The following is a 25,892-nucleotide window of genomic DNA, read 5'->3' on the forward strand; positions in this document are numbered from 1 at the left end:
GTAATATGAATCGTAAATTAAGTATTTTGACCAAAAAATAAAATATTAATTTATTAATCTATAAAATATATATTAAATTGATTAATTTAAATTATTAAATATCTTAAATATTAATTTATAGTAGTATAAATTTTATATGAATTAATAATGTCCTTTTATGTAATTTTACATTTATCAGCTAGTTCAACCGCTATTTTTACCAAACACTTTAATTAGCTTATCAGCTATAAGCTATCAGCTAGCTTATCAGCTAAAAGCTATCAGCTAGCTTATCAGCTAGCTTATAAGCTATCCGCTATTTTTACCAAACAGAGTTAAGTAGCTTTTGAAAAATAGCTTATAAGCTCATGGAAATTCGTGAAATAAGCTATAAGCTCGTTGTAAAAAATGTTACCAAACAGAACTTTTGTCAAACGAGCTTATAAGCTATAAGCTATAAGCTATAAGCTCTTTGGGTGGCCTTACCAAACAGACCCTTAATGCTTAGACCATTTCATAATCAGACAACCCTCCTTAAAGCGATAATAATTGCGAAAAGGCATTGATATAACACGTGTCCTTGTTAATAAGATAAAACTCAAATACTTATCTTTGATATTGCAATTTGCACTTATCAATGTTGCAATATTAAAAGTAATTTCATTCGTATAAAAGAATCGAGCAATATATTGTATCATTCTCTCCCTTTCTCATGTATCATTAGAATTATTGATGTTTATTGGCCTCGTGTTTTTCCCTATAGTTTGTTCCCTCTTTGTCTTGAGCATTGGTTTCAAAAGACCTTTCGTCTATATGGCAGTCGATAAAAAGGCCTCGGCTACCCTCTTTCTAATTTTAATTCCTCTTGTTTCCCCTATAGCATCATTAACGTCTTCATATAAATATAATTTCACCTCTTCTAATCTTTGTTTTCTCCTCTCTTTTTTCCCCTCATTTGAATCAGCATGCAACAATGCCTTGACTTTCGTTAGTTAAACTTCCAAGCCAAGTCATTGTTTTCATTGGTTGTTTTAAACCTTTCATCACAAGAAGCAACAAATGCAGAGTTTGTTGGTGTTGTAGATGATGTTGTCATGGTTGTGTTGCATAAACAACATCAAAATAAAAATATAAGAAATGTTTAAATAGTGATGGAGTTTATGCAACATAACCATAACAACATCATCTACAACAATAGTGATAGAGTTTATGAACCGATTATCAACTCAGACAAAGTGAGTATCATTGATTGAACAACTAGGTCATCGATTGAACCTCATGGTTGAATTGAATGACTCGATTTCTATGAACATATGTATATGTATTAAATTGAATTGAATCAGATGACTGAGTAAAAAAATATTAAAATAAAACTCATGACATATATTAATGTAAAAAAAGATCATTACATAAGAAAATATACTTATAATCAAGTACAATAATGAAATATATTTTAACTTAAAAAAGAATATAGTATTTTTTTTACCTAAAAAATAGTGTTTATACAATTAAATATTTTTATGATATAATGTTTTTTTTTATGATATAATGTTTTTTTTATGATATGAGTAAAAAAATATTAAAATAAAACTCATGACATATATTAATGTAAAAAAAGATCATTACATAAGAAAATATACTTATAATCAAGTACAATAATGAAATATATTTTAACTTAAAAAAGAATATAGTATTTTTTTTACCTAAAAAATAGTGTTTATACAATTAAATATTTTTATGATATAATGTTTTTTTTATGATATAATGTTTTTTTTATGATATAATGTTATTTAAGGATATTTTAACGATTATATAATATGTTGTGTTTTCTTTTTATGGTGATAATATGTTGTGTTTTAAAAGAGAGTAAAGAGACAATTGTACCGACAAAAAAAAATTGGGCAACGTTTACCTTAGCTTACGCTTAGCATATGTCTTCCTAACCGCTGGAACACATTCCACAATTGTTATCTAATTGCACAAAATGATATATATATGTGTGTATATAAAAAAAAAAAGAAGTGTGTCTATACATACTAAGAATTATTTTTTTGGGTGAGCCGTGACCCATGAGCTGCTCTGCCCATGGAGCAAAGTACATGTAAGAACAAGAGAAATGAACATATAAACATGAAAATAATAATAATAGAGAAATTAAAAAAAGAAAATAAAAATAGAGAACACATATGAAGCACACATACATGGATGCCAGATATAACACCGACACCGACACGATGACACCGATAGTAATCTAAGAAAATGACACAGTTCAATGTAATCATATATGTTGTGTTAGTGTTGAACGCCAACGTGTGCCCGACACTGAGACACGCCAACGGGATTTGACCTAATGTATTTGATAAATAATTATGTTTTCTTTGGAAATGAATATTTTCTTTTTTTATGAGACAAAACCCTGGTTTCTTTGTGAACTAACTGAAAATGCATTTCGATGGATTCTTATTTGGTGGTAAATCTTAATAACCTTAATTATTTGGAAGTAACCGAATAAAGTGTATTAAATGGAATATAATAAAATAAATAGATTGATGAAATGTTGATTAAAGTGAAGATATTGATAGGTTCTTGTTTGGTGGTAAATCTTGATTAGGGCATTGTTAATATTGAATAGAGTTCCATAACTCGGATATAGTGAAATGGATTGAAAAAAATTGTTGATTAAAGTGAATATTTTGTTGGTTAAATTAAGATTTTGATAGGTTCTAGTTTGGCGGTAAGTCTTGATAAAGGTACGTGTTTTGGTCTAGAGAATAATCGTTTTTGCTCAATAATTGGAGAAGTTTCTTACTTGAATGCCAAAATATAGTTTGCTTCTCCCTCCCCGTTGAATGAGAGAGGGAGAAACATACTGAAAACCGTGTGACTGAATGGTACCACAGAACAGAAGGTTTGTTATACACTTAATTATAAAGAGACTATTCTACATATTACTCCCTCCGTTTCAAAATGAGTGTCGCTTTAGCCAAAAAAATTGTTTCAAAATGAATGTCGCTTTACATTTCCAATACAACTTTAATTTTTTTTCTTCCAACTTTACCCTCTCCAACTTTTCTCTCACACAATTTTCAATGCAACTTTAAGTTTGTCTTTTTCTTATAAAGTAAGGGCAATTTAGTAAAAGTGTTATGTCTAATGATTATTTCATTCCATTCCTTAATCTGTGTGCAATAGCCTAAAGCGACACTCATTTTGAAACGGAGGGAGTAATATTTTGTGCTAAGTAGCTTCTAAAGTAAGTTAGAATATATTTACAACATAAATTAATTACTTACTATTTATTTAAATATCAACACCCCCTAAAGTTGGAGCATATAAGTTAAATGCATCAAGTTTGCCACATATATAATTTGTTCTAGGACCCAACATATATTTTATAAAGATAAATGTTACGAACACTCTCTTTAACACCACTCTTATAGACGAAATTCATGCAAGTCTCGCCATTTTATGTGACATCCATTTTCAAAGTGTGAGATCCACACGGGTTCCATCCAATAAGAGAGTGTGAGTTAAAAATAGTTTTAGAAAGAGAGTATGTATAGAACTCCTCTTTTATAAAAACATTTGTCAGTTGAATTGACAAAGCTTGTGACAATGTCATATGATTCAATATTTTCTATGAAAAAGTGTCAATCTATTTCAATATGTTTGGTCCTTTCATGAAAGACTGGATTCGAGGTTCCTTGATTAACCACTTCAACCAAATGAGCTCACATGTTACAAGTGTCATGGCTCTATATTTTGTCTTTGCTCTTGATCTTGCAACTAAATTTTGTTTATTATACTCTTCTAGAATATCATGTTTCCTCCAAGAAGTACACAATACCCATAAGTGAATTATTTATCAATGAGTGAGTCTGTCCAATCAACACATGAGTAGCCTACTATTTGAGTATGTCCTTTATATTCATAAATGATACCTTTTCCTATAGCACATTTTATGTATTTCAGAACATGGATAACATCATCCATATGTTCTAGGATAATTTAGGAATGGGCTTACCACACTAATTGCAAAAGAAATATTTGGGCGAGTGATTGCAAGGTATTTCAATTTTCCAACCAATCTTTTATATATCTCGAGAAGCAAATTAATGCTTTCCTTAATTGGATGGAAGTTTGACATTTGGATCCATAAGAGTATCATTTATATTGGCATTCAAAATACATGCTTATTCATGAATACTGATAGAATATTTTCGTTGTCGGATCACCAGACCATCCTTATATTGAGCTTCCTCAATACCCCAAAAAAGTGGACTTTACCAAGGTCTTTGGTCTGAAACTGATTAGAAAGATGTTGTTTCAACTAGTGTATGTCCCATTAATCGCTACAAGTTACAAAAATATCATGTGCATAAACTATAAGATAAATGCATCATTGGGTTGAGTGATGATAGAAAACAAAATGGTCGGCTTCACTGCGAACTATACCAAGTTGTTGCACTATTGTGCTGAATCTCTCAAATCAATCTCTAGAAGATTTCTTAAGACCATAAAGAGATGAGTGTAGTCGAAAAACCATATTACATGACCCCCCATGAGCAAAAAACCCAGGTGGTTAATCCATACACACCTCCTATTTATGATTACCGTGTAAAAATGCATTTTTGTCAAGCCGATGGATATGCCAATGTCGAATGTCTACAATGGAGAGAAAGAGTCTAACTGTTGTCACTGTGCAACCAATCTTGAAAATGATCAATCTTGCCATCCGTACTAACGTTAATTGTATAGAGCCACCAAAAACCTACTAAAGATTTTACAGGAGATAAAATAACTAGTTCCCAGTTGCCATTAATATGAAGAGAACACACCTCCTTAACCATTGTTTGCCTAAGCTCATGACGAGATAATGCTTCGCATGGAGAATTAGGAGTAGAAATTGGGACAAAGAACAAACAAGTGTAATACAAAGGAGAGAGATGATGATAACTCAAATAAATATAATAAGGAGAAAGGGCATGAAGAAGGTGTTGCGTGATTATGCTTCTTCAGTTGTTCGACTGAATCACTTGCGACAGGAGGGATAAACTTAATGAATTTACGAAGAACAATATGAAAGTTGCCGATATATGCAGAGGTAAAGCCATCTATATTATTCAAATTTATGATATTCATCAATTTGTGACACATTCGATACATATATTGTGCCTTATTAGTTTAGAGTTTCTTAGCTCTAAACTGATTCACGAATGATATTAGGACGAAAGATTTATTTGATGTAAGGATGAAGTGTGGACTTAATGACACTGTAAAACTGAGCATCAATCCTCTTCCACATAAATTTCTTAGTGTCAGGCACCTTGTCAATCTTTTTAATTTGACGATCTTCATATTATTAACCATTAACCCACAGTTTTATGTTGTCAGCCTAACTGTCATAATTTGACTGGTTTAATTTTTTAACTGAAAGGGAGAAGTGTCATAGTTGCTAAAAATACTTTTGTTAACATTAGAGGTCGTACTTTTGGTAGTTTCAAAAGTGATAGATGATGGAGTAAAGCCAGCCATGATCATTTTTTACTCTAAAATAAAAAGTTATTAGAGTTAACTTGTTTCAAAATCTTTTTTTTCTTTCAAAAACAAGGAAGTAAAAACATGAGTCTGTCAATGATATTTTTTTAGAAAAATATTTTTATATGAATAATAAACAAAGAGAATTAACTTCATATAGCTTTTAAAATCTCTAGAAAAAAATCTTCAAATTACTTTAACACACAATATTATTATTTTTTAAAGGGTCATGTTAACTTGTGCCCTTGGGGCACATGTTAAGCAACCCAAATGTAGAAATTATTTCTTAAATTTTGTGCATTCAATTAGTTAAAAGTTAAAAAGTTAAATTTAAATGCATTAATTACAACAAAACATTTCTACTTTTACTTCTTAACTTGTGCCTTGAGGGCACAAGTTAACATTAGCCTTTTTTAAATCTATAACAAACACACCCTAAGTCTAAGTGATGTATATGAAAATCCTAAATATTAATCCATTTTTCAAGAGAAACGAGATAATAGAAACGAGATAATGAATGATAAAATATGTTCATGCACCAATATTTTAAAGGCCAAAATATGGTTTTAATCCCTGCAAATATGTCTCGTTTTGGTTTTAGTCCCTGTAAAAAAAAATTGTTTTTGGTCCCTGCAAATTTTTTTGTTTTTTAAAATAGTCTCTGACCCCATTTTTGTGATGATTTGCATACGTTGCACATGATGACTGAACCCATTTTGTATAGTTTTTGGTCCCTGCAAAATATTTTGTTTTTTAAAAAGGTCCCTGCAAAATATTTTGTTTTTGAAAATAGTCCTTCTAGGGACTATCTTAAAAAACAAAAAATTTTGCAGGGACCAAAAACAAATTTTTTTTACAGAGACTAAAACCAAAACGAAACATATTTGCAGGGACTAAAACCATATTTTAGCCTATTTTAAAAATATTCATGCACCAATATTTTATTTTTGTAGGTTCATGCACTAATTTTAATTGAGAGTAATGCAAAGTATATTATAAACTAATTTTTTGAATATCCTACAAAAAAACTATTTTTTAGTAATTTAGAAGGATAAGAATAGACATATATTTTTAGATACAAATCAATCATTATAATAATTGGTGAGTAGTGCGAAACTCTACTCTGACTACAAACAAATATTAGTAATTTAACATTTGATTTTTATCGTTGTTAGACCAATAATTCAACATTTAATCTTTATCGTTGTTGGACCAATCTCATTCCGTGTTTAACTAAGGATCAGGTTTTGCTGCTGTAAAAACATCACGTAGTTTCACACAGTTTTTGATCTCAGCCGTTCATATCAGATCGAACGGTTGGGATTGAAAACTGTGTGTTTTTAGTTAAAACAATACTCCATCTGTCCCTCAATAGATGACATATTTGACAATATACATTATTGACTTGACATACTTTGACCATATTTTTCTACTATTCACAAAGATAAATAATACTCACTCCGTCCCGCAATAGATGACCCATTTGAAAATGTGCGATTTTGACCTAACTTACTTTGACCATATTTTTCTACTAATATACAAAGATAAATAATATCACATAAGATGTCGTTAGATTCTTCTTGATGAGTATTTTCAAAATATAAAATTTTTATAATTTTTTCTAATATATTATTCAAGATATTTAAGCTCAAAATTATGCATTGACATGCGTATATAGGGTCAACTATGTCATGTATTATGAGACAGAGGGAGTATCATGTAAGATGTTGTTGGATTTGTCTCGATGAATATTTTTAAAATATTAAATTTTCGTAATTTTTTTTAGTAGAGAATTGAAGATATGAAAGATAAAACATATGCATTGGTACGTATGTCGGAGTCAACTAGGTCATCTATTGAGGGACGGAAGAAGTATTTTCATCCAACTGTGATCGAAAGCTATTACAGCACCTTGTTGATTGATTGTAACTCATGTCCCTTTTCTTGAGTCCTAGGCTCCTAGCCTAGCTTAGTACTTCATGTGTCTATGTGAAGCTTGGTTGATATATATTCTATTTTTTCTTCTTTATTTGTTTTTTACCAACCAGTAACCATATTTATTTTTACCCCGCACTCCATCCGTTATGGATATTGGAAACGTTTAACATTCCGAACTTTCTGTCTCTATTATTTTATTACTACTATATTTTACAGCTTAATTTTTACGCAAACAAAAATACACTAATAACCGTCGATTAATCCATCACACAAATAATCTCAACCGTTCATCCAGCACTCAAAAGCGCGGGAAAATCCAAAGCGTTGTTAAAAGAGAACACTCACACGGAGAGAGAGAAACACAACTCAACACAATTTTCAAAGAGAAACCGAAGAGAGAGAATTTTCATTTTCAAGAAATGGCACCAAAACGCAAGGCTAAAACCGCTTCTCCGGCGAAGGCGGCGGCGCCGTCGCCGGGAGGAAAAAATCTTCGTTCCTCCGGAAGAACACTTCGTTCCAACTCCGAAGGTGCAAGGCTTGTCTCGTTAGATGACATTCAGAAGAAATCTCCGGCGAAGAAGAAGCAGAAGAAGGAGAAGAAGAAAGCTGAACCGAAGGATAAGGGAAAGAAAGCCGCTGACAGTGAAGGTGCTTCTGGTACTACTGGTTCTGGTGGTGGTGCTGACCCGAAGGGTAAGGGAAAACAAGCCGCTGTACCTGAAGGTGGAGGTTCTGATGCTGCTGATAAACCTGAAGACAAAGATGATGACCCTAACAGGACTGTTATCGTCGTTGAGCATTGGTATTTCACTCTTTCGCTTTTTTTTTTTTACCGTTTTGCCCTTTTCTTGCTTTCGTACAGATGCACGATAATGACGGAGAAATTATTATTCGATTTTGTTTCGTTAATGCAAATTTTATATCAAACCCTAATTTCTTGGAATTAACCGAAAATGGTGGATTCTGTATAAGCTATTTTTAATCGTTTTCGCTTTTCTTGCTTTCGTAATAATGTCCGTAATGATGACGAAAAATATTATGCGCTTTTTCAGTTTTTTTATTTTTATTTTATTTTTATGCATGTGTTTTGTGTTTGTCTTTATCTTTATCTGCTTATTTTGTTTTTATATTAGCTTAATCAATATGAAAACGATTTATTTTTTGTGAGACGAAACCCTACTTTTTTGGAACCAACCGAAAAAATGGATTGAAAAATTTGTTGATTAAATTGAATCTTTTGTTGATTAAAGTGTAATAAATGGAATATATTGAAATGGATTGAAATCTTTTGTTGATAGGTTATGTTTTGGTGGTAAATCTTGATTAGCTTATGTGTTGATGTTTGGAATATAAATGGAATATAGATAATGAAATGGATTGAATAAATTGTTGATTAAAGTGAATCTTTTGTTGATAAATTGAAGCTTTTGATAGATTCTTGTTTGGTGGTAATTTTTTTATGTGGATAGTTTGGTGGTTAAATTTGATAGTATGTGTTTATATATTGAATAGAGTGTAATAATTGGAATGTAATGAACTGGATTGAAAAAGAGTGTCATTTTTTTGATGATTAATTGATGCAGATTGTTGAAATATTAATGATAATATTTCTTGATTGATTATAATGACTATCTAAAGCAATGAGGAGCCTAAAAAATAATTTGCTTCTTTTGATTAATGTGGAATTTTGAGATAATTACAAATAATCTTTTTAACAAGATTCTTGAATCTGATTATAATGTTGCTTTTTGGTTCTTGTTGCTTCATTATATACCTCGGTGAAATTATTTTTACTATTATTGATTTCTCTCTCTAACATTGTAACTGTTTTCTCAATTGAGTGACTGATTATTGTTTTACTATTATTGATTTCTCAATTTTTTTGTCTTGATTTTCCTTAGTACTCAATGCAAATCATTCTTGAGGAGAGCTACTGAGGTGAAGGATGGTCTGGAGGGTAGTCAAGCTATTGATGTGGTGGTGAAACTGAACCCTGAAAAGGTATTCTAAGCTTTATTTATCATTTCTATCCACTCATGCCTTCTGCTATTTTGTTTATGTCAATGATATCAAATAGATATACATGTTTTTCAAAAAAACATTGATTATAATACAATCAATGTTTATTCTGCCATTGATTATTTTACCACTTTACATTATGTGTTATAATACAATCATGTGGTGTTTGAATGATTAGTTAGAAGTAGAACTAGGAAAAGGGAAGGAGAGGGGGGTTGGTCAATAGAATCTTCTTATTTGTTTTTCAGTGGAGGTGTGATTTTAATAATGAAAACACTAATTCAAAATTTACTCTAAGTTTATGTATTTAAAATATTTATGCAATTCATGTTCACTGTTTTATTCATCTCTGATCTCCCCCTTTGAAATCTTCACAATGTTGGAGGGAGCTAATGTTTGGTGAAGAGAGATTTTTCATATCTCTCTATATCCATTTCCCCCAAACAAATACTGGGTAAGGGTTTGTGTACAACTTACTGGGGGAGTTTTTGAAAATAAGTTGACAACTTATTGACATATTATATATTATTTTTAAAAGTTCTTCCACACACATTACACATGCATATTTATATGATATAAGCTCGTTGGAGGATGTATTTAAAATATTTATGCAATTCATGTTCACTGTTTTATTCATCTCTGATCTCCCCCTTTGAAATCTTCACAATGTTGGAGGGAGCTAATGTTTGGTGAAGAGAGATTTTTCATATCTCTCTATATCCATTTCCCCCAAACAAATACTAGGTAAGGGTTTGTGTACAACTTACTGGGGGAGTTTTTGAAAATAAGTTGACAACTTATTGACATATTATATATTATTTTTAAAAGTTCTTCCACACACATTACACATGCATATTTATATGATATAAGCTCGTTGGAGGATGTATTTAAAATATTTATGCAATTCATGTTCACTGTTTTATTCATCTCTGATCTCCCCCTTTGAAATCTTCACAATGTTGGAGGGAGCTAATGTTTGGTGAAGAGAGATTTTTCATATCTCTCTATATCCATTTCCCCCAAACAAATACTAGGTAAGGGTTTGTGTACAACTTACTGGGGGAGTTTTTGAAAATAAGTTGACAACTTATTGACATCTTATATATTATTTTTAAAAGTTCTTCCACACACATTACACATGCATATTTATATGATATAAGCTCTCAAATAAGCTCTTTCAAACTTCTGCTTCACTTTAGGTGACATCTCTACTAAACTCTCACCCTCTTCCTACTTTCTCTCTGCTTCCACTATTTTGACTCTCACCCTGCAAACCTAAACTCAACCAAAAGCCTTTTAAACATTTTGTTTTCAATGATAGCTTATCAACTGTGACGATTGTTGGTCATGGCCTTTTTTACAATTTCTTTTTGAACAATGAGAAGGACTATTGAATTCATATGCTATATTATTTAACTAGTCCTTGTTGTCTTAATACTCTGTTTTTTATGTCAACAATACTTGATTGATCCAATTTTTTCCTTAAAAATTTACAGCCAAGGAGAGGTTGCTTTGAAATACGCCAGCAAGGTGGCCATACATTCATTAGCCTTTTGGTAAGTCCTGCTCTCTTGTTATCAACATGAACATTTTTTAATTGGCAAGCTAAATCAACCTTTGTACTTTTTTCTATTTGTTCATATGCTATATTTGAAGTTTTTTTGGATATATTGGCCATTATTTTTTAGTCATTTTTCTTGCTCAAGAAAGTATTAAGATTTTTTAGATTGTACCATTGTATTAAGATCTCAGCCTCTTCAATGGATGATTTCATTCACATGAAAATATTTCTTTTCTGTATGTTTTAAAGAACTTCAATTTCTTTATTAGTTTAAAGGCATCCTACTGGCAATCTAAATGATACATGCATACATTTAATTATATTTTTATGATATTCTGTTTTAATACTAACTTATGAAATACTGCTTAATTTCAGGACATGAGTCGTCCATTCAAGCCAATGAAGGATCTTGACATGGCCAAGGTCATCGCAGATATCGTTGCTGATTTATCAAATGCTGGTTGACTTTAGTTGTTTCACAATTTCTCTTTTGGCTTGACTTGTAGTTGAGTTAGATAAACTGATTTTACAGTAGAAATTCTTGGATAGATATATGAAACATGGTATTAAATGTTGCCTTTGTGGTTGTTATTTTGGGATGAGGCAACTAGGAGTTTATGCAGTCATTTTGGATATGTGAACTGTTTCTAATTAGTACACCATTGGTTTTGGTTTTAGGAAACCACATTCAGGGTTTCATTTTGGATATTCAAATCAAATTCCAAGATGTATTTTTTGGTCACTTCTTACTGCTTATGTCATGTTAAATGTTAGGGAGATTGGATTTATCTTCCCATATCCACTATTCTCACTTTAAAAAGACCCATGGAATGAGTAATGCTCACATGTTATGATTTTGCTACATTAACTATTATATAATTAGTGTAAATCACATTGCGATGGTCTTACAAAGTATTAAAGAATTGACGTAGATAAGACTGGTTCGATTTCTCCCTCAATCAGAAGATTGGTATTTATGCATTTGAGTTTACCCGCAGAAGCTGGTTGGTAACTTACCATGGCGTCTTGATTGAGATTTTTAGCAAGAACCGTAATCTACGTTCCTAGTACTACTATATAACTCACCAGAACTAGTTTAGCATCTCTATGGTTAGCCAAATGACAGGCTACAAAAAAAGTTGGTTACTATTTTCAATTATTGGGAAATATAATAAATATACGGAACTCTTTTAATCATTTGATTAAATAATTAAACTGTCACATGTATGAATGAATTATTGATTAAATAATCAAATTGTCAGATGCATGAATGAAAAACATAGTATTGAGAAATGTCAATTCTATAAACAGATTTTAATTACGTTAAGAGATTAATCTCTATAGTTGTATGTGAGAGATACCTTGATTTTTTTTTGTTTCTTTTTTTAAACGGTGTATTAGATTCAATTATATTTTCACACCAAAAGTCTCACAAATCACATAAAATAAAGATTCAATATTTTAATAAAATGATTGAGCTCAAGTGATCAATAAATTCTACCTAAGAACGAGTCGAACTCCGGTTTATTATGACCGCTTTCTCTTAAGAATCAAATAGTTGAAAAAATAAATAAAACAAAGATCCAGTTTTAATTTTATACTTAGTAGGTATCAAGTTTAAAGATCTCAAGATTCCATATTCAATAGATTCTATCAACTATTTTTTTTAACAAAATACATTGCAACGACTTTTATGAGGGTTCCTGCTAATGACACTCTTGGACCCCTGATTTCAGCCCTCATCTACAAAGACAGACTCACACCCAAATTTGGGTTCACTTTCATGAATATCCACAAAAGTATCTGAGCCGCACAATTGTATTAGCCATGGTTGCAAAAATTAGTACTTCGATCACTTTGTGCACGCACTTGTTGACATGGATCTCTTAGATGAAATAAAAGGTAAACTTTTGGTTGAAATAGAAGGCATCATTTCCTTTGTGAATCTTGAATTCAAAAATTTACCTAAATTTTGTATTAATTGTCAAACTGTTGGTCATTCGACCGCTCATTGTCGCAAAAATCCTCAAGTAACTAAAAATGAGAAGTTATATGCTAACATGGTAGCCCAAGTGACTGGAAAGCCACTAGATATGCTGTCAAATACAAAAAAATAAAGGACACTGCTCCGGTTGTCCCTACGAGAAGAACTCTCAAATGGTTATTTTCAATGTGGCATTGAGGAGATCAGTGACTCCCACGGGGTGGGTGACCAGGAGGTGCACCATAAAGCTATTTTCCTATCTTTATCTTTGACTTTATAAGTGAGAGATCCATAAACTTATTGCTTTAAGGTTTTGAGTTAAAGTGTGGTTTCTTCCTCACTTGTGTGGTTGCTTTTATGTGGTTGATCACCCAGTCTCTTCTCGCAATTCATTAGTGATATCAATAGCGAGGTTTGACAAAGGGTTTGATCAAGCTCCTTGTATCAGAAGTTTTCTTGGCAAGTAGTTCAGATGGCGTCTCCTGTTGAGAGAAATGATGACGGTACAAGGAAGTGTGTACGGATGAAAGAACTTCCGCTTGAAAGACGAACATGATGAATTAATGGACTCATACTTGAACACAGAGATTGTTGTGACAAGTGTGGGTTAAAAATCACACATTGTTTAAAAAGATGAAGATCGAACACTAAATAGGTCTATGACACTTATGTAGTTGCTTTTAACTTGAAGTAGTTAACCCTTTGAACTATCCTCATTATCCAATTGATTCTCTCACGTTGAAAAACATGAAGAGTTCGTGTTTTTTATCTCTATATCATTTAATTCATCTAGTTGTATTTTTGAACAAGCATTCTCTCAAGCGGAACCCATTCTTGTTCTTGCTTGCAAAAGAGAGGCAATTTGTAAGGGGTTTCTCTTCCCTCCCAAATATATACAAATAGGCGTCAAGGGAATGAAAAAAATGTTAGACTACTCACAAAAGAAATAAGGCAATACTGTGCAACATTGATCTTTAACTTTATTTAAAACTTCAAATATATTAATTTGTTTTTTCATGTCAAATTAATAATATATTTTTAAAAACATTAAAAATGTTAGACTCAAGTGATTATTGGATGACACAATTGAGTCATTTTCCTTAAAAACTGGAGAGTTAATACAAAAAAAATTCGGAATTTTTTTTCTTCGAAAATAATATTAACTTCTAGTGGCAGATTTTATCGAAAAAGCTAATTTTTTTTTAAAATATTTATATCAAATATTTTAATAATGTTAATCCAGTGGTTAAGTTCAAGTGGTTAAAGAGTGGTTAAAGGACGAATTATTAAGAGAAACTAAATTCGATTCATGATTAAAACATTTCATTTGCAGAGAGGGCCATACCATATATCAAAAAAGGCTTGGTGAAAGGTAAACAAGCTAGTTGGAATTAAACGTAGGCAACAAAGAAAAAACATCAGAAGAAATTATGAAGACTAAAAATAAATAAAGCTAAACAAACTAAAGAAGTAATCCTAATCCTCCCAATTTTCATCCAAGCCGTGTCGTCATATTTTTCTATGATCACTAAGGAAGACAACCCGCTAGTCATTGCAAACTACTTGATAAAGGCCTGAGAAGATTCTACTATATATTATTGTTTCAGAAAATATTCCTGCTATTTTTCCCTTATTTACCTCTCGATTAAACTTTGGATTATCACCGAAGGGTTAAAACCAAAAAAATGATATTTCCAAAACATTTTCAATTATAAATGGTTGATGTTCCATTTTTTTTTTTATTACAAAGAGGGCCTAAACCCATTTGATGTTCGATTTTTATTGATGATAATTACATTTTTTTTGAATAAAGATTTATACTTGCAGAGAGCTACAAATTGTCGATATATATGATTGCTAACTTACTTAAAAAAAAAACATTTTATTAGAAGAATTTATACTTTAAAGAACCATTTTATTAGATACACTTTGGTCTGGATCGAGGTTGGGACCTCTTCCATCCAAACCTGATTAATAGCCGCCGGAGACATTAGATTCGCACAACAATTTTAACATTAATAGCCACTGGAGAATTGTATGGCCTTTATGATTCAATGCAAATATAGCAAAAAACTTCCAATAATAATTTTGGAAAACCATACATTTGTTGGATTAATTAACACCAATCATGATCACCCTAAAAATACACATTAATTTTCTTATCCTCCCCTTGTTTCAGTATGCAAATCATGCTAAACCATTCAAACTTGTCGTAAAGAGAGGTTCACAAGTCACTATGATAAAATTGGATTTCAAACACAAACCTCAAAATAACTAAACCTTAATCAAGCATAGCAGGTCACATATATAAACACCCTCACAATCCTCTCAATCATCATTCATCAAGCTTGGTTTCGGACATAACATCCGAAAGAAAAAGAAACTAAACACAACTTTAAACTTGTGTGAAAAGATGGGTTTCAAAAGCTCTTCTCTTCTTTGCTTGGCTCTTTTCCTTGCAGTTTCTTCTTCCATTCATGCACTTGACATCACAAAATTGCTAGGTCAGAATCCCGACTTTGCCACCTTCAACAAATACCTGACCGAAACCAAGCTTGTTGACCAAATCAACAGTCGCAATACCATCACCGTCCTTGCCGTCAGTGACGGCGCCATGTCTGCCGTATCCGGGAAATCTCCACAAGCTACCAAGGCTATCATGAGCACCCATGTGGTCCTAGACTATTTTGATGAGAAGAAGCTCAGTGAAGCTGTGGGTAGTGGCATACTCTTGACCACCCTTTTCCAAGCCTCAGGCCTTGCTAAGAACCAACAAGGGTTCCTTAAGGTTAAACTCATTGGTGAGGGTGAGATGGACTTTGGATCTGCTGTGAGTGGTGCTCCAATCGACGTTGCGCTCGTGAAAACCATTGTCAAACAGCCTTACAACATTTCCATTCTCCAAGTCGCCAAACCTATCATCTTCCCTGGAGTTGATTCAGTATCTACTGCTAATGCAAGCGCTCCAACTGCGGCAAAGAATGCAAGCGCTCCTTCGGCTTCTAAAGCTGATGCTCCAACAACTGGAGCAGCTGAGACTCCTTCAGAGTCCGCGACTGCTCCTTCACCTTCTAAAGAGCCCGCCACCAATGCTCCCGCTGAAGCCCCAACAGCCGATGCTGCAGGCCCAGGTGGGGCTGCTGCCGATGCTCCACCTCCTAGTAGCTCTTCAAGGACTGTTGTAGGTTTGGTTGGAGCAATGATGTGCTTTGCTTCTCTCTTGGTCGTTATGTAGAGTGATGCAGAAAACACAATGTTTAATAGTCTATGCATTTTAATTATAATAATACATGAAGAGGAAGGTGAATCCTTTAAATAAAAAAAAGCAAGCACAAGCTAGGGCTTCTTGTTCTTGAAACTATTTGTCAATTACATCAAGGTCTAGTTTGTTTTAGTATTTGTGACGTTTTAATGGAAAAAATATATATGATATGATCATATATTTGGATTGAGGTTGCTTCAATCTATTTCCTTTTCTATTTTTGTTTTTCATTGTTCTCTTGATATTAACTTTTACTACAAATATTAATTTGATTATTCTCTGCATGCAATGTTTTTTAACTAAATACCAATATGTTGATAACAAAAATAAATGCGATACCTTATTCATTTTGCTCCCTTTCACAATAGAGTTGAACGATAAGAAATTTTCTACCTCCTCATCCCACCAATCCGTCGAATTCCAGCCATGCCAATTAAAGATATAATTCCAAAAATGAAGATCAATGTTACATACACCACACACTCAATCAAAACACATATCACACAAGCCTTGAATACTAAGTTACTCATTAAATATTTTAATTTACCCTCAATTTCATGTCATTCCCCCTTTCATCTTGTTCTTCACACTTAGCACATCTCCCTTTCATCATCTTCTTCTCCACAGTCTAGCCATCTTTCCTTTATATATCTTCTTCAGTTTTTTACGAATGTGACATGATTCATAGTCCAATATCCCTCTTATTTTTCTTCACAAACTCAACCAAACTCATCTAATGTGAACTACATTATATTTCAATATTGTTTTTAAGGGTTAATTAATGTTTATCGCCTTGTAATATGAGCGAATTTCGGTTTAACTATTGTAAAAAAAAAAAATGGAATCTAACTCTGTAATATAAAGATTCTTTGGAAATGAACCCTGATGTCATTTGACGGGATTAAAACGTTGAAGTGAAACACTAATTGTGCAAATAATTATTTACTTATGTGTTTTACTTTAGTTTATTTAATTTAAAGTCTTAAATTCTTATCTTTGTTATTTGTCATTTTGGATCTTGAATAACTGCACTCAGCATTTGGAAATACATAGAACTTAACCACTCCAATCTTAATGGAATCGACACTCTACTTACTCTTTATTACTTGTTGTGAAAGTGTATACTAGCACTCAATATGTATTGAAAATAATCACTGTTTACAAAGATGGTGAATGGAACACTAGTGGAACCTATCATTCCCGGTAGAGGGCTTCACCAGGGTGACCCGATTTCACCCTTTATATATTCGTCCTTTGTGCGGAGGGATTGTCCGCCTTGATTCGTGATGCATAAGGTCGAGGCGACATTCGTGGTACTCTTATTTGAAAAATGTATCAATCATGTCTCATTTATTATTTGTGGATGACTTCTTCCTCTTCTCCGGAGCATGTGAAAGCAAGGTGGTAGCAATTATGAATATTTTAGCTACGTGTGAAGCAACATTCGGGAGTTAATTGCAAATACATTGCGGGTTCAACAAGTTCTTGGGACATGTAAGTATTTGGGATTTCCATCTAAGATTTGAAGAAGTAAAAAGGCTACCTTCATGTTTGTACAAGATAGAATCAGAATAAGATTAATTCATAGAGTAGTCGTTGCCTCTTACAAGCAGGAAGAGAGATTCTCATCAAATCATTACTTCAATCTATACATTCATATGTAATTAGTGTATTCCTCTTGTCGAGATCCTATTCCTCCTTTAAATTTCTTGTTTGTTTCTGCACGTGATGAAAAAGAGACAAACTATACTATTTAGAGGCTGAAAGCGACCTTTCTTCAGAAGATAACAAATTGGTTAAGAGGCTTCAGATGCTGACAGGGCTTTAGATGCTTGAAGACTTTAGGGGCTCTGCTTTTTCAGATATTTCTGATCCAAAAGTTGACTTCTAGTTGATTTTTCTTTTGACCTTGTTCCAAGTTTTCAACTTCTCACTTGCTTCAAATGCTATTATATATGTTCAGAACCTTGTTCTTTCAGAACCAAAACTTGATTTGATAATATGAATTTAATTCCATGCTCACGCACATTTGAACGTACATATTAACATATCCAATTGTTCATTTATAGTTTATTATCGTCAAAACTTCAAATATTGTACAAAACCCATTTTGGTTCAACATATTACTCCGTCAACAACATTACATACCATGTGGAATGAACTCACAATATCGCATTTGTTGTGGCCTAACACCAAGCAATATTGGAATACATATTTCATCAACTACATGTTCGACAACGACACGACTAGGAAAATTTACAATACACCACTGCTGTCCTCGGTTCTGCAAGATTTGGATACTTAGAGGTTTGAGAAAGATGGTAAGCACCAAGTTCAGAGCACATACCAAGACATTATTAACAATGACAATGCCTCTCTTCAGCATAAAGTGGCAGGTTATTGGAGCACTATTTGGAAACTCAAACTCCTGCCGAACATTAAGAACTTCTTATGGACAGTCTGTCACAACTGCTTTCTGATAAGATTGCATCTACAATACAGAGGAGTACGATGTCCCGCTGTATGTGATGTCTGTACAGAGAAAGATGAAGATTGAACCAATGTGTTTTTAGGTTGTACCAAAAGCATTACGTGCAGGCACAAGCAGGGTATAGGTTTATGTAACACCATTCTGCATGTACTATATTCTGCTACCTCATGTGCTGCATATATGTTTGCTATTCTTAAAATTGTATATGTCAAGCAAAAGAAATTATTTGGTGTCACTTTTAGGAGCTAATGGACACACTGAAATAACAAAGTGTGGAATAATGTGGTGGAAAATAACCAAGACATCTGTGAGCGAGCTGGATCCCTGTTGACCAACTGGCAGAATGCGCAAGTTACTCACAACACGAGGGCAAGTCCAACAGGTTGCGGGGAACAAGTGCAATGGAATAAAACAAGTGTAAGTCGTTATAAATGCAATATGGATGCCTCCTTTTCCCATTCACTTAATAAAGTTGATATTCAAATCTGCATTCGTGACGAGGAGGGGCGGTTTGTGCTCCGCTCACCAAAATGGAAAGGATTGGACCATTACTTGACGTAGATAGGGGAGAAGATCTTGGTCTTTTATTAGCCTTGAAATGTGCTAGTGATATTTACTTGGTGAACACAGATTTTGTGATGGACTCCAAAACAGTAGTTGATAGTAATTACTCATACAAATGCATGCTAGCTTCTGATTTAGTGAACTCTGATATGACGTTCATTCGGGGACAAGTTGTTGCGCTAAAAACACACTTAGAGTGCTCTAAGTGTGTTTTTAGCGCAACAAGTTCTTGGCGCCTGTCACGCGGGTGACCCGGGTTCGATCCTAGAGAGAAGGTGTTTGATGGCTTTTTAACTTCTTTTGTTTATTATTATATTTTATATTGTTTATTATTATATTTTATATTCTACAAAATAAAAATAAAAATATAGGTAATTGTCTAAATAATAACAACACAAAATGTTTGAAACTATACCTAAAATTCTAATATAAGGCATATAAGTAAATGGTTTATCACAAGTCAATGGTGTTGCTTATATCTCAGCTAGGTTAGCCTTATGGTATGCTAGTTTACAACTTTTTGTTGGCATGCATGATGTATTTATACTCTTGTTATGAATGAAATGTGGTAAGCTAATTTCCATAATAAATAATAATCAAACAACTCATTTACTATGTATTTGACTCCTAAAATTTACGAAATTCAATTATTTATTTATGAAAAACGAAGGGCGATTTTCTCTCATATTAAGAAAAATAGGTATTACCAAAAATGAAAAGAAAAGTCTATCATTTATTAAATGTGTTTTATTTATGTATAGATGTCCATAAAATACTACATTATAAGACACATACAAAATAAAATATATTTTTGGTTAGAGTGACATATAGCTTGAGACGTATGGAGGAATAACATTCATCAAACCTTTGTAAGTAAAAAAATGAACAAACTTAAATGGAGGAGTATTATCTTCTCCTTTTAAGGTCAAAATATACACTCTCCTTCTCTATTTTCAAAACATATCAGATAAAATTATACTCTACATTCTTAAGAGAAACATGAATTACATTTCTCTCCCCTTATGTTAACACTCTGGTTCCTTGAGGAATGAGACTCTAGTATCCGAGGTTCGGCTCGAATGTAAGTAAAGTCTGGTAAAAAAATGGTTCTAGTAGTTAGGAATAAAACTCCGGTTCTTCTCCTCTCTTATGTTTTTTTTAGAGGACCTCCCATCTGAGCATGTATCAAGTGAGTGAGTATCTATTGTGAGAGACGAGAGGACTCGTTAATGGCAATTAAATTAAATTATGTGGCTCAAATAAAAAGTGTCATTTTAATTTTTCAATTTTGTTTTAATTGATTTATTTTAATTTTGTTTTGAAGGATGATTTATTTTAATTTTAGTATCTAATTAATAATATGCACATCATTTTCCATTTTTTTAATCTAAAACCTCGATAACCATAAAACGAAAAATAACATAAAAAAAAAAATGAAAACCAAGCTAAACCATTCAAATTTGTCATAAAGTAGTTGTATAGAGAGAGGTTCACATGTCACCATGACAAAAATGGATTTCTTCAAATTTTGATTTTGATTTTTTTATTCTAAAACCATGCTAAACCAGGAAAAGAAAAATAAAACAAAAAAGTGAAAACCATGCTAAACCATTCAAACTTGTCATAAAATAGCTGCATAGAGAGGTTCACATGTCACGATGACAAAAATGGATTTGAAACACAAACCTCAAAATAACTAAACCTTAATTAAACATAGCAGGAAACATATATAAACACCCTCATAATCCTCTCAATTCTCAAGGCAGGCTTGGTTTTAGGCATAATATCCAAAAGAAAAGATGGGTTTCAAAAGCTCGTCTTTTCTTTCCTTAGCTCTCTTCCTTGCAATTTCTTCTTCCATTCATGCATTTGACATCCAAAAATTGCTAGATAGAACCCCCGAGTTTTCCACCTTCAACAAATACCTCAACGAAACCAAGCTTGTTGGTCCAATCAACCGTCGCAATACCATCACTATCTTCGCCGTTGATAACGGCGCCATAGCTTCCATATCCGACAAAATGCCGGAAGCTATCAAGGCTATCATGGCCACCCACGTGCTCCTCGACTATTATGATCCAAAGAAGCTCAATGGAGCTATGCATAAGCGCGAACTCTTGACCACCCTTTACCAATCATCAGGCATCGCCGTGGACCAACAAGGGTACCTTAAGGTTAATCGCACTAGTGACGGTGATTTAGCCATTGGATCTGCTGTGAGTGGTGCTCCAATCGACGTTAAGCTAGTGAAAGTTGTTTTCGCCCAACCCTACAACATCACCATAATCCAAGTCGCGAAACCTATCTTGTTCCCTGGACTTGAAACACAAACCACTGGTGCACCATCTAATGCAAGCGCTCCAGCAGCCGAAACAAATGTAGATGTTTCTCCGGTGTTTAAAGCACCGCCGGCAAAGGCAAAGAATGCAAGCGCTCCTGAGGCTGCTGAAGAGCCCATCACAGAAGTTTCAGATTCTCCTTCACCTTCTGATGAGCCCGGCGAATCTCCCGTTGAAGCCCCTGCAAGAAGCCCATCTTTGGCTCCTGGTCCAGGTGGTGATGAGGCTGCTGCCGATGCTGCACCTACTAGCAGCTCTTCAAGGATTGTTGTAGGTTTTGTTGGAGCAGTGATGTGCTTCGCTTCTCTCTTGGTCGTTATGTAATTTAGAGTGATATATGGAGAAAACATAATGTTTAAGAGTGTATACATTTTAATTCTAATACATGAAGAGGAAGGTTTTTTGAAACATGAAGAGGAAGGTGGATCTTTCTACTGTAGACTTTAGAAAATAGATTACCACTTAATATACTATTTCATCCATTTTTCATTTTCATTATTGCATATGGTTTTAATTTGTGACATGTTAGCCTAATTAAGGTTTTTGTTTCCAAATTAAAATCTTATACAACTTGTGTCCATTATATATATATATATATATATGGGTTTTGTTAGAAGCCAGCCATGAAGGTGTCTTTTAGCAATCCACACCTCAAGGTGTGATTTCCACTTTTTAGTTATAACTTTGCTAAAAGACACCTTCATAAAAATTAGTTGGTGTCGTTTAACAAATGCTCATAGAATACCTTGCTAAAAGACACCTTCATAAAAGGTGTCTTCTAGCAAAACCCTATATATATATATATATATATATATATATATATATATATATAATCTTTCTATATACTATACAATCTTCTTCTTTTTTGTGAAGGAAACAACTCAATTCATTTCATTATCAATCATGGACCAAATATAGGACAATACATCAATATAGAGATACAAGTTAGTATTACATGGGGCTACCTTTACTATTTTATGGGACACCGCATTCACTTGCTTTTGACTAAATTCAACATGAGATTTTTGAAATTGTTGTGAAACAACTGCTTGCAAATACTTCCTTTTCTATTTTTGTTCTTAATTGTCATGTTCATATTAACTTACTACAAATAATAAATTTGAATTTTCCCCTTTTATATATTTTCTTTGCATGCAAATTTTTTAACTAAATTGTTCCATTTAATTTTTTAAACATCATAATGTATACTCAATTTCTGTTGCACTATAGAAGGAAGACGGTGTTGTATTATGAATATTCAAGAAAATATAAAGATTGATGTTTTCATACACCACACTCAATCCAAACACAGATGACACAAACCTTGAATACTAAGTTACTCACACACTCAACTGTCACATTTTCATCCTCTTCTTCTCCACAGTCTAACCATCACCTTATATATATATATATATATATATATATATATATATATATATATATATATATATGTATGTATGTATGTATGTATGTATGTATGTATGTATGTATGTATGTATGTATAATTACGGTTATGTATATTATAATTGTGGTGTATGTCCTTACATATTAGAGGATTGTAAATAAAATCTGGGCACAAAATAAATTTCTTTTTTGATTTTAACTATTCGTATTTATAGGTATGTAAATAAAGTCTGGACACTGAATGTTCCAACCATTAATTGCAATATGGACTTGGGCATTTTTATCGATGGCCTGTAAAGTTGCACCATAAGCCGGAACATTTGGCATAACCAACATGTTGTTGATTTGTTTTAATACTTGTTCATCCATCTCATTCACCATAATTTGACCCCTAAGGCAAGCAGTGGCAAACGTATTCGGTGGAATCATTGGTAACGATCATGCCTAAACAAATTTTTGCCGAACTTTTCATAAAAGTTATGCCTGAACAATGTACGGTTGAACACTGGGTAAATGTTATGCATCAACACATTGTTATTGTTGCTGTGGAGACAAAAATATGATTGGTGAGTTCAGCTTCATGGTCCCACTCACTGTTCAATTTGTTTTCATCTTGCAAAATTCCGTCTTAGCCAATTTGATGTGTGATATGCTGATGTCATGACAACATTGTTGATTTATGGATTCTTCAACTGATAAGATGATATTTATGATAACTTTCACTTGAGACAATTATCCACTTTTAGATAAAGAGAATATGTTTATAAAGAGACTTTGTTTCTCAGTTGTTGGTTTCTAGACTACTCCAAAGAACGTCTAGTGTGGAAGGATGAACTATTACATAAAATAAAGTAAAGTAAAGGAAAACTATAAAGGAATGATAAAAGTATATGTAGAGATTTGTTTGATTTGATGTGTGTGTTGAATATCTTTACAATGGTATATTTATAGACTTAGAAGCACCTACACTAACATTTCTTGCAAGATTGTTGACCCACTATCTACCATATTATATTATGTAAGATCAGGGATAATGATGACGGTTAATCATATTGTGTTTTTAGCAGTGTTTAGGAGTAAGTTTAAAGGCTTTATAGAAAGTTTCCATTTCTTTTAGTTGAGTTTTTTTAATAAATCAATGGATGAGCATGGAAGAGCTATTAAGCGTACAAGATCTTACAACATGTGAAATCACCCAAAACAAACAACTATGTGGTCTTGCTATACTTTCTTACAAGATATATCAATTGAAATCTTGGGGTATAGTCACCAAGGACATTTCGATAAGGAGAAATGAGACAAGGAATGACAAAAAGCAGAAGGTTCAACTACAAGTTGTTGAACAATGCGTGCTATGAGTTGCACGTCGAGCAGCTGTGAAGAAATTGGAAGTGTTCAGCTACTGCCTCATACATGATGCATAATAGATGCAGATCGTGCCATGTTCTGAAATTATGGATTGCGCGTGAAATTATTTGGGTTATTGGGCTTTGTTGGATGACCCAAAATAATAATTAAGGTTTCCCTGGGCAACAAGCAGCACACACTTATATACACGTATTTGCACAACACTACATAACACACACTAGAGAGGAGAATAAAAAAAATATATTAGGTTTTGGAGAATAAGAGGAGGACGCAACGGCATAACAAGGGAGAGAAGGAAGAATTAAGAAGCAATGTCATCATGGTTATTTTAATTTCCTTGTTATTTATTCTTCTCTTTTTGTTTGGAAAATTTCTCTTTGATTTAGTTAATGAAAGGATCTTCACTATAAACATCTTGAACCATATAATTTGTTGAATATCTTTTAATGAAAAATTTACACATCCTTGTTACAATTGATATTGTTTAGTATAAACTTCACAATCCATGTGGAGATGAACTAATCTAAATATTATTGTTTGACGAGAATTTAGTGCACTTTCTATATCGACAATCATCTGTCATCATTAATGTAAGTAACTACCATCTAGGCTGAGTTTCAACCTCAAATCGCCTTGTCGAATAAGATATACACTTCGATATCAGCCGTCCCTGTCCTCCATCCTCATATTATTAAGGAAATAGGTCTTCACGCACGTTATGGATTTAATTAACTAATATCTTGTTCATATGACTGAGTTGAGGGTAAAATTATACTTGTAGGGGTGATTACTTAGCCCTCATTTACCCATGTAACTACACCCATGTATGAAAATGGGGGAAGTTGCCCCCACTACCTACTTTCTTATTATTATTCAACTAAATATCATGTGTTGCCCCCACAAAAATATTAAATATTTTATATGTAAAAAATTAAATGTATAATGGTATCAAAGATGAAATGTTGAATGGTTGTTTATCTTATAAATAGAGAGATATTTTTTATAGTATTAAAGATAAAAAATTATATAACATTTTTCAAAATATTGAGACACAACTAATGGAAATTTTGAATTTGTCAAAAAACCTAATGGACATTTTGATGTGTGTTTAATTTTATAAATGTATAATGATATAGTTGTGATGTCCACTTTTGTAACGATAATTAATGCAACTATTTTATGACTTATGCATTTTTACGTTTTTGTATAAATATTTTTGATATATTATCTTGCTCCCAACCAGTGGAAATGGCTGGATCTATCATTGTACTCATATTCTTCTCATTCCTATTTTTGAGGGACATCTCTCTCTCTCTCTCTCTCTCTCTCTCTCTCTCTCCCCCCCCCCCCCCTCTCTCTCTCTCTCTCTCCCTCTCTCTCTCTCCCTCCCTTTATCATGCTACATTTATATATATAAAGAAAATAGTCACTTTTGTGTCGAC

The 25,892-nt window shown here is 32.7% G+C and overlaps 3 protein-coding genes across 3 annotated transcripts; all 3 read left to right on the forward strand.

Annotated features, from left to right (window-relative positions):
- Positions 1–7,804: 7,804 nt before the first annotated feature.
- Positions 7,805–11,780, forward strand: LOC146952670 (uncharacterized). Its single transcript, XM_085704479.1, has 4 exons — positions 7,805–8,260; positions 9,360–9,459; positions 10,974–11,033; positions 11,414–11,780. Exons 1-4 carry the CDS (start codon positions 7,875–7,877, stop codon positions 11,501–11,503), a joined length of 636 nt encoding a protein of 211 aa, XP_085560605.1. The 5' UTR covers positions 7,805–7,874; the 3' UTR covers positions 11,504–11,780.
- A 3,457-nt stretch (positions 11,781–15,237) lies between these two features.
- Positions 15,238–16,501, forward strand: LOC146952671 (fasciclin-like arabinogalactan protein 14). The gene has a single exon (XM_085704495.1). It carries the CDS (start codon positions 15,436–15,438, stop codon positions 16,255–16,257), a length of 822 nt encoding a protein of 273 aa, XP_085560621.1. The 5' UTR covers positions 15,238–15,435; the 3' UTR covers positions 16,258–16,501.
- A 4,595-nt stretch (positions 16,502–21,096) lies between these two features.
- LOC146952672 (fasciclin-like arabinogalactan protein 14) lies at positions 21,097–22,086 on the forward strand. Its single transcript, XM_085704505.1, has one exon. The coding sequence runs from the start codon at positions 21,139–21,141 to the stop codon at positions 22,000–22,002; it is 864 nt and encodes a 287-aa protein (XP_085560631.1). The 5' UTR covers positions 21,097–21,138; the 3' UTR covers positions 22,003–22,086.
- The last annotated feature ends 3,806 nt before the right edge of the window (positions 22,087–25,892 follow it).

Source organism: Medicago sativa, chromosome 1 (genome assembly GCF_051527215.1).
Source record: "Medicago sativa cultivar Bolivia chromosome 1, Bolivia_mono, whole genome shotgun sequence".
NCBI lineage: Eukaryota > Viridiplantae > Streptophyta > Magnoliopsida > Fabales > Fabaceae > Medicago > Medicago sativa.

What these genes read in the sequence shown, in the direction of transcription:
- LOC146952670 (XM_085704479.1), top strand. Translation starts at nt 7,875, where the DNA reads ATGGCACCAAAACGCAAGGCTAAAACCGCTTCTCCGGCGAAGGCGGCG. An exon ending in TGAAACTGAACCCTGAAAAG is followed by an intron (nt 9,460 to 10,973) that starts GTATTCTAAGCT and finishes AAAAATTTACAG; the next exon opens with CCAAGGAGAGGTTGCTTTGA. An exon ending in ATACATTCATTAGCCTTTTG is followed by an intron (nt 11,034 to 11,413) that starts GTAAGTCCTGCT and finishes GCTTAATTTCAG; the next exon opens with GACATGAGTCGTCCATTCAA.
- LOC146952671 (XM_085704495.1), top strand. Translation starts at nt 15,436, where the DNA reads ATGGGTTTCAAAAGCTCTTCTCTTCTTTGCTTGGCTCTTTTCCTTGCA.
- LOC146952672 (XM_085704505.1), top strand. Translation starts at nt 21,139, where the DNA reads ATGGGTTTCAAAAGCTCGTCTTTTCTTTCCTTAGCTCTCTTCCTTGCA.